Source organism: Carassius gibelio, chromosome B3 (assembly GCF_023724105.1).
Source record: "Carassius gibelio isolate Cgi1373 ecotype wild population from Czech Republic chromosome B3, carGib1.2-hapl.c, whole genome shotgun sequence".
In the NCBI taxonomy this organism is placed as follows: Eukaryota; Metazoa; Chordata; class Actinopteri; order Cypriniformes; family Cyprinidae; genus Carassius; species Carassius gibelio.
In genome coordinates, this window is record NC_068398.1 from 6,096,076 (window position 1) to 6,105,688 (window position 9,613).

Consider the following 9,613-nt stretch of genomic DNA (forward strand, 5'->3'; position numbering starts at 1 on the left):
ATTATTCCCTCACTATTAATTTTTATTATTAACTTGTTTGGTCATTTATGTTCATTTGTTTATTTATTTAATCAGTCATTCGCGTCACCGTTTCTCAACACATGTGTTCCTGGTGTATTTGATTTCTTGTTCGTGAATTAGTTCATTCGTCTGTTCGATGATTTACCGATTGGCTGAATGAAGGTGATTTCCCGTGTGTTTCAGTCGTACTGCACAGACGTGTCGAGAGAGTGGCAGCAATTCCTCAATCTGTGTCTGTGTCAGGACACACACCTGGACAACGTGGAGGAATACAAGAAAGTACGCAAACACACACACACACACACACACATGACATAAGAAGCAGGAGATTCAGATGAGCATTTACTCAAACGACTGCATGTGTGTTTTGATCTCAGTATCAGCTGGATTTGGAGACGTTCACTGAGTCGCTGAAGAGAATCAAATCCACGACCGAACCGTCAGCGCTGAACAACATGAGCAACTCTGAGATCCTGCTGACGCTGGAGGTCAGACACACACACACACACACACTGTGATATATTAGTAATCCCGTATGGTTAACAAGTGTGTGTTTGTGTGCAGGCTGAGGAGAGGTCCGTCATGAGGAACGAGCAGCGTCTGGCGGATCTGAGAGAGCTTTGCACCAACATCGCCCCTCTACCCCTGCGCCGCAGCACCACAGACAAACACATCAGCGCCATCGCCCTGTGTGACTGGAGCATGGACAAGGTAACGTCCGCTCTGCCTGAAATTAATACTTGTATTCAGCAAGTATGCTTTACATTGATCACAAGTGATGGTAAAGACTTTTAGGATGTTGTAAAAAGATTTGGAAAGGAAGATGCTAAAGGTTTCTGTGCTGCAGGACTCTGTGAAAAGAGGCGACAGGGTCACGCTGGTCTCTGATCCCAGACAGGAGATCTGGGAGGTGAAGTCCAGCACGGGAGAGACCAAGCTCATCCCAGGAGTCTGCTTCCTCATCCCTCCGCCCGATTCAGCCGCCATCAACAAGGTGGACAGGTGAGGAAGCTCCCGAGACACAGGAAGTGCTGGTGTAGTTCTCCCAGCCGCTTCCTGTTTTAACAGTCCTGTGTTTCTCTCGTTTCCAGTCTGAGCAGGGATTTCTCCGATCTGAAGAAGACGAGGTCCGCTCTACAGACCCAGGCCAAGACACCGACCCTGGAAACAGTGCAGTTCGTAAAACAGGGTATAATATACTATTAGTTTTTTTATAGTTTTTTTTTATATTGAGTTTTATATATATTCACTCAAAAAATAACCTTTACTGAAAATGTGCTCCAAGATGATTTTGTTTCTTCATAAAATTTGGAGAAATGTAGCATTATATCACTTGCTCACCAATGGATGCTCTGGAGTGAATGGGTGCCGTCAGAATGAGAGTCCAAACAGCTGATAAAACATCACAATAAGTAATCCACACCACTCCAGTCTATCAGTTAAAGTCTTGAGATGTAAAAAAACTGTATGTTTGTAAGAAACTACTCCATAAGTAAGGCGTTTTAACTTCAAACTGTTGCTTCCAGCTGAAATACTAATTCATAATATTGGTTTCACTGGTGAAAAAGTCGACTGGTCTGAATCAGGAGAGAAATATGCACAGATCAAACACCGTTTACAGTCCAAAACAGATCTGAACAAATATGTGGGTGGATTTTGATGTGAGGGAAACAGGGGATCACTTTTATAACTGGAGGAAATGCTATTATATATAATGGACTCGTATTTTAGCCGGGATCGACAGTTTGAAGTTAAAAACTCCTTAATGATGGATTTGCTCCACTCAAACATAGAGATTTCTTACAAGACTTTAACTGATGGACTGGAGTGGTGTGGATTATTGTGATGCTTTTATCAGCTGTTTGAACTATCATTCTGACGGCACCCATTCACTGCAGTGGAACTATTGCTGAGCGACTGATGCAATGCTGCATTTCTCCAAATCTGATGAAGAAACAAACTGATCTACATCTTGGATGGCCTGGGGTTGAGGCGTCATATTAAATTTGAGTGGTAAATGATGTTATTCCTCCCGGCAGTCGCTGTGGCCACGGTTCCCGACAGCGCGAAGGCCGGCCTCATTGACAGCCGACTGGAACAGATCTATTCAGACCTGCTGAAGTTAGAGAAGGACATCCAGAACCGAATGAGGTCTCAGTTAGACCGTGCCGCACCCATCGGAGATCTGACCGCCAGAATCAAAGACCAGGATGTAAGAGTGGGAAACAAAACCAAAAGATTTTTGAGTCTAAATCTGATTATTTAGCTAGTCAAAGAAGACACAAATGAAACATTGAGTGACTTTCACTTTGGTTTGATCTCTCCAGAGTTTTGTCATGATTCTGAAGAACCTGGAGGCTGAGAAAGCATCGGCTCAAAGGGAAATGGAGCCACTGATATCCCAGAAACCCCTGGGGCCCACCACGTCCTCGCTGCCGCTGAAACTGAGCAAAGTCAGCAACAAGATAGACGACATCACCGCCCTCTCTGATCTCTACAGCAAGAAGTAAGAACGCATGCCTGTGGTAAATTATACTAGCAAGGCTTCATAAAGTACTGTGGTTTTACGATGGATTTTGGGGGTGATACTATGGTTCAAGCATGGGATTGTTTCCTCAGGGCCGCATCTTCCATGTTCCTGGAGAAACAGATCAAGAAGGTGGACGACATGCTGACGGTGTTCGAGGATCAGTTGGCTGCAGACACCGGCATCTTAGATGAGCCCAACGCCATCCGCATCCACTCCAAACAGCTGCAGGTAGACACTTATCACACACACACCATGCTGATATGAGTCTTTATCTATAATATTATAGGGATATTTCAGCCAAAAACTGAGATTCTGACATCATTTATGTTCTTAAATATACAATAATAATAATTATTATTATTATTTTTAAATAAAGTAACTGAAAAGTTGTGCGATCACTATGATTTTTAAAAAACAAATGAATAATTTGTTTATTTATATTTGTTTAAAAAAGGATGCATGCTTTGGTTTGATTGGTTGATTGATTAAAAATCCTGAAAATGAAATGTATCAGTTTCTACAAAAGTATGAAGCAGCACAACTGTTTTCAACATTGATAATAATGAAAAATGTTTCAAATTTACATATTCATATCATATCAGCATATTAGAATGATTTCTGTAGAATCATGTGACACTTGATATGTAATAATATTTCACAATAATACAGTTTTTACTGTGTTTTGGACAAATAATTGCAGCCTTGGTGAGCATAAGAGTAGTGAACCGTAGCCTTATGAAAGAGACCACCAATTTACCAGCCATTAACTAAATATCTTAGATTTAGGCTACGTTTACAATGGGTCGTTTTCATTTTAAAACACATAACTTTTGCAAGGTTTACGCCTCTTGTTCACTCTACTCTGACATTTTTGTCCCTTGAAAACCGAGACTTTCAAAAACGCAGCTGACTCCATTTTAGTATGTAAACTCCAGCTGCATTTCAGTTCAAATGGACCAAAACGAAGACTTTTGAAAACAATGGCATGGCTGCCCACATTCGCTCCCTGTATCCTTGACGACCGTGTAAACAATAACATCATGCTCATTGTTGTACAGGCATCAATGATCATGTGACATGCATTTTCAGTTTTCAGCGTGGAAAAAGATAGTGTCTGAAATGCAGTGAAACCGCAAGTGGATCGTTTTCATTTTAAAATGCAGTTTTAGGGGGAAAAAATGCACTAGTGTAAACAGGCCCTTAATGTTGAAATAAAAGCAGTAATGGTTTTGATATGGTACAACTTCCCATTCAAACAATGTAAGATGTTTCTGTATGTCTGCAATTGTTTTCTCTTTAGATCATGAGCAAAGAGGTTGCATCCAAGAAAAATGACATCCAGCAGTTGAACCGTGAGCTGGAAGTAACAGAGCAGGCGTGTAGCTCCCTGCAGAAGGGCTTCCAGGAGTATTGCCCTGATATCCGCCATCAAGAGGCCGAGGTCAGGCGCTTGAGGAATCGCTACTCTAACATCAACAGCCAGCTACAGCAAAGGTGAAGTGTTATAAAGAGGCCTTTTATCATTTATGTTGACATATTTTTTTTTTTAATGAGGCAAATCTACTTTTTTATGATGCTACACACCTTTAAACTCTGTTTTAAACTTTTTACTTCACAGGGCGACTCTGTTGCAAGAGGCTGTCAATAAAAATCAGGAATTTAACAGTGCCATCCAGTCGCTCACTGCTTTCCTCATCAATATGCCCAATAACGAAGTTCGGCCTGGTGAAAGTGCGTCACAAATCTATGCCAAGCAAAACTCTCAGACGGTCAGTATTAAGTTTTATTGGTACGGTTTTAAAATGGTTAATTTGGATTATTTTTTTATGCCATTCTGTTTAGTGCCACTATTTTCATGGAAATGACATGCATCTCATTTAAATATCTCAGATGTGTCAAATTTATATTGCATGTAAATTTGTTTTTGGTTTGCAGAGAGCAGTTGAAGACATCAATAGAAAGCAAGATGATGTAAACCGTTTGGTGAAAATTTCTCATGAACTGCAGGATGTTCTTAATGTACGACGGCCATCTTGAACACCATCATACTACTGCACATTTCACTTGTTAGTGCATCAATGCAAATGGTCTTTTGCTTCTGTGTCTTCAGGAGTATGAGCTGAATACAAACAAATACCGCAATGCATTGGGAAAACCAGAAATAAACACAAAAAGTACTGATTACATCACCCTGGCTGAAGCTGTGCAAAAGAAGGTAGGTTGCTTTGTCATAATGACCATAATAATGACTACTTGTTTATGTACATTTCCAAATTTCTGTACAATTGGTTACTTTTTAGGAAAGGGATGCTGTGAACCTCTATTCTGAAGTATCAGCACAGAATAATCAACTATTGAATCAAGTGATCTTAGCCAAGGACCTCATCAATAAGGTACTGACTTTCAAAGCTGCAATAATCATTGGAATAAATAACAAGTTAATGCCAAATGTTGTCGAAGAGTGTACAGCTACCATGAACTTATAATCTTAAACTAAACAAATCTTTATTTGTATTCCATGAATAGAATGATGAAATTGTGAGCCATGTGGTGGTCAGGCAGCAAGTTCAGATGCAAAGTCAGCAGAGAGACATGGACGAAGTTGACGGTCTGAAGCGAGAGCTGGCTGAGGAAATAGCTCGCCGCAGTCATGCTGAGAATGATTTAGCCACCTACAGGAAACGGATGATGTCCCTGAAGAGTCGGAGAGGTGTGGAACGAGTGGAAGAAAAGGAAACTGTGCATTACTACCGTGATCAGAAGCTGGAGGCAGACTTGGAAGCACTGAAGAGGAGGATAACCGAAGAGTTCAATAAACGATCCCTATTGCAGACAGAAATTGAGATCGTCAACAAAAAAATTGTCAGTCATGAACGAGAGATTATCGACGTGAAGCCCAAGCTTGTAACAAAAGTGCTTACAGAAATTGAGCGTGATCCCAAATTGGATGTTGAAGCTGCGAGGATCAGGGAACTCATACTCAAACTAAAGGAGGAAATCCGATTGCACGAGAGTGAAACGGTACAGATGAGAACGGAAGTTACTGTCTTGGAGACTAAGAGGCCAGTAATTAAAGAGAAAGTGGTCCTGAAAGAGGTTTTGAAGCTGGAAAAAGACCCTGAAATGCTGAAATCTGTGATTACCTTGAAGAACGAGATCTCGGATGAGGGTATGAGATGCCAGAACCTGAATGATCAGATATTCCAGATTAGGAGTCAGATCAATAATCTAGAGAGGATTATTCCAACTATACAACCAAAAACTGTCATCAAAGAGGTGAAAAGGGTTGAGCAAGATGCTGATCTCCTACAGGAGTCAAAGACCCTCCGTGTACACCTGGAAGAGCTCATACGAGAATACAGTATTTTGATGAAAGAGTTATCCAGCCTTCAGCTCCGCTACAGCCAAGTGGAGACCATCAAACAAAAGGTTGAGTTTAATGAGATCATCCATGAGATCTTTAGAATTGACCCTGAGACAGAAGTGGAACTGAGACGGCTGAGAAATGAGCTTCTTGAAATCAGCAAACGGCGTACTAGCATCGAGAATGAGATCAATGTGATCATGGTGGATCTAAAGACTCTGCGTGCCGAGAAGCCCAAGGTAGAACTGAAGGAGATGACTCGAGAAGTGGTGAAAGAAGAGAGGAGTCCTGAAATTGTCAAAGAAATTAAGAGGTTGAATGAGCAGCTCACCATTTTGAGAACCAACTATGACTCCACAATGAATCGGGTGAATCGTCTACGAAAGGACAGGGATGAATGGAAGGCCGAAAGATCGAAGGTGGAGACTAAAGTGGTGACCAAAGAATTGATAAAGTATGAAAATGACCCTCTTCTGGAGAAGGAAGCTGAACGTCTCAGGAAGGAAGTACGTGACGAAGTACAGCGCCGTCGAACAGTAGAGGAGAATGTGTTTGACCTTCAAAACAAGTATATTGTGCTGGAGAGACAGAAACCTGAGGAAAGGGTTGTTGTCCAAGAAATTGTGCGCCTCCAGACAGATCCCAGTCAGATTCTTGCCCACGAAAGGTTAGTCAAGACTTTGGAAGAGACCATCAAGGGTCGTAGGCAGCTTGAACTGGACGTGCAGCAGATGAGATCTCTAGTCCTGGAGCTGGAGAAGAAGCTGGAGCTAGTGGATAGGCAAAAGAAGATCCTAGTAGAGACAGAGCTGAGACAAATCAAGGCTAGAATCTATGAACTTGAAACTTGTCCAACGCCTGTTGAGGAAAAGATTGTTATAGAGGAGGTTTTGAAAGTTGAGAGAGACCCTATAGTGGACAAACGAATCACTGACCTTCGTGCTACCCTGGAAAATGAGAGTGCCAGCTTTACCCGCCTGGAGAGAGATATTCGAAACCTCAAAATCAGGATAGAGTCCCTGACCAAAGAGAAATCTGTGGAGAGGGTCATCCACAAAGAGGTTATCAGGGTTGAGAAGGACCAAGCGGTGGAGTCTGAGAGAGAAAACCTTAGAGCTCAACTCACCCAGTTGAAGAATGCTAGAGCCCTCAAAGATGAAGAATTTCTGCGACTGACCAACAAAATAACTCGTATTCAGACAACCAGAACAAATTTCTCTCAAGAAGAGACCACCATGATTGTTTACAGGGATAGAATCAAGAAAGAGCAAAACGAACTTCTCCAGGAGTTGAGAAGACTGGAGTCTCAAAAGCAGGAGATCACCATAACTTTCCAACATCAATCCAAACTCTTGAGTGAGAGAAACCAAGTCAACAGGCAAAAGACCATCAAGCTGGAGTCTGAACTCCAGCGTCTGGAGAGAGAAATCCTGGAAGTGAAAGACCTTATCAACCAGCGGGAAATTACTATCATGGACCTCCAGAAACAAGCAAAGGCAGTGCAACATGCAGATACAAACACCAGAGAGACCAACGTCTCCACCAAAATCACCATTCTTGACCCAGAGACTGGCAAAGACATGTCACCTTATGATGCCTATCTTGAGGGTCTGATTGATCGCAATCAGTACATCCACCTCCAAGAGCTTGAGTGTAGCTGGGAGGAAATCACAACCGCTGGTCCTCAAGGTGAGACCACGCTTCTGCAGGATCGTAAAAGCGGGAAGCAGTACTCCATCGAGACAGCCCTGAAAAATGGCAGACTGACCCAATATGACCTTCAGCTCTACAGAGACGGAAAAATGACCATTTCAGAGTTTGCTCTTCTGGTTGCAGGGGAAAAGAAAACACTGTCCTTCCCTCCTCTAAGTACAACACAAACAACAACTGTTCAGACACTCGCTCCAACAAACTCCTCCACAATGACACGCCACTTATCCTCTAGCAACAGCAACTTGAACTCCCTGGTAAACACCAGTGGAGATGAGCTCTTCCCGATTTCTGGTGTCTTCGATGTCACCACAGAGAGCCGCATGTCCGTACGAAGTGCCCTAACACGCAAACTGATTGATGAAGACACAGCGATGAGGCTTCTGGAAGCTCAGGCCGCCACTGGAGGTATTGTGGACCTAAGCAAGAAGGACAAGCTCTCCATTCACAAGGCGGCAGAGCGTGGATTGATCGATTCGAGCCAGCTTCGAAAACTCCTCACTGCCCAGAAGGCCTTTACTGGTTTTGAAGACCCCGTGTCCAAAGAGCGAATGTCAGTGGGAGAAGCCGCCCGCAAAGGATGGATCCCCAACGACAGTGCAGTGTGGTTCATGGAGGCACAGGTTCTGACTGGTGGACTGGTAGACCCAAAACGAGCAGGTCGCATCAACATACAGAAAGCCGTCGATACAAAACTGATCGACGAATCTGTGGCCAAGCAACTTCAGGATGATTCAACCTTCGTAACGAATGTGATCGACCCCATCAAGAAGGAAAAGATCACGTATAAAGAGGCCATGGCTCGATGCAAGAGGGACCAGACCACAGGTCTGCTCCTGCTCCCAGCCGCCTCGACTGACACCATTGACGCTCCATCCTATTCCAGCTACAAATTCTCCAAAAGATGAAGACAACACACAAGTGTGAAAACAGATTTAAGTTCTGCAAAGCAAGGGACTTTTGATTCTCTGGCTTTTTTCATAAACGTATATAAAATAATCTCTGGAGCCTCTCATACTTTTACTTTTTTATCTTTTCCTGTCTTTGTTTTTAACATGCTCTTTCAGTTACTCATTATTTTCTGGTTTATCTTGATGAATGGGCTGCTGAATTGTTTCTGTTTCATATATACCCAAAATGACTATGTACTGATTTTCCAACAAGGAAAAGTGAATTACTAGAGTCAAATAAAGTCAATCTCAATTCTATCAATCTCAAAGCAAATGATTTTAAATAAATTAATTCTAAAGTCAATCTCTGAATGAAAATGCTTAATAGCTGGGATTCCCAAGCTGGAGTCCGTGAAGGGAACTTTTTTTGCAAGGCGTTCACATTTCCAAATAAATGCGACCTTTTGTGATCTCCTGTGTGAACGTGAAATGACCCAGAAGTGACCCGCATGCGCAGAAGAGTACTCAACCGTGAACGACGTCACTCGTTGTTTGCGGAAGTAGCTAACGTTAAACATGGATGTCAACAACAGTGTAGTTCTTTTTGCAATATTAAAGTTATTTTCCCAACGGAGCCAGCACAATTACAATCTTCTCGTTTTAAGAAGAAAATTAAAAAGGAGGAGGAGAGCAAGGTTTTTGGCCATGGCGTTTTGTGGAGCAGTGTTAGCAATGTCAGTACAGAGAAACGTGTGGGTGCAGAGTCGCAGCCAGGAGAGGTGGGATACTGATGTGAGTGGCTTTTCTCGTTCCCGCCTACTTCAACGCAGAATTATGACGTTTGTAGCGTATCAATGATGTACAGGTCGCATACATTTGGCCTGGCCGTTCAGACGGGGGTCGCATTTCAAAAGATTGGATACGTATCGGATTCAGGACCACATACCCAAGTGGCCTGGGTCACATTTGAAAAGATCGGATCTGTGTCGTTCAGACTGTCATGAAAAGATCAGATACAGGTGGCATAGGGGCAAAAAAATCTGAATTGGGTTGTTTCAGCCTGCAGTGTGAACGTAGCCTGAAACTTTGATAATCCCC

At 42.6% G+C, this 9,613-nt stretch overlaps 1 protein-coding gene across 1 annotated transcript in view; it reads left to right on the top strand.

Moving 5' to 3' along the window:
- The window catches only part of evplb (envoplakin b), a 17,171-nt gene extending 8,186 nt beyond the window's left edge, over positions 1-8,985 (top strand). The window contains exons 9-22 of the mRNA XM_052550976.1: positions 205-300; positions 399-509; positions 586-732; positions 869-1,023; positions 1,113-1,210; positions 2,061-2,233; positions 2,349-2,527; positions 2,641-2,779; positions 3,852-4,045; positions 4,170-4,320; positions 4,487-4,570; positions 4,662-4,766; positions 4,852-4,944; positions 5,078-8,985. Of these exons, the coding sequence (XP_052406936.1) occupies positions 205-300; positions 399-509; positions 586-732; positions 869-1,023; positions 1,113-1,210; positions 2,061-2,233; positions 2,349-2,527; positions 2,641-2,779; positions 3,852-4,045; positions 4,170-4,320; positions 4,487-4,570; positions 4,662-4,766; positions 4,852-4,944; positions 5,078-8,533 (5,181 nt within the window). The 3' untranslated portion in view covers positions 8,534-8,985. The remainder of the gene's footprint in view (positions 1-204; positions 301-398; positions 510-585; positions 733-868; positions 1,024-1,112; positions 1,211-2,060; positions 2,234-2,348; positions 2,528-2,640; positions 2,780-3,851; positions 4,046-4,169; positions 4,321-4,486; positions 4,571-4,661; positions 4,767-4,851; positions 4,945-5,077) is intronic.
- The last annotated feature ends 628 nt before the right edge of the window (positions 8,986-9,613 follow it).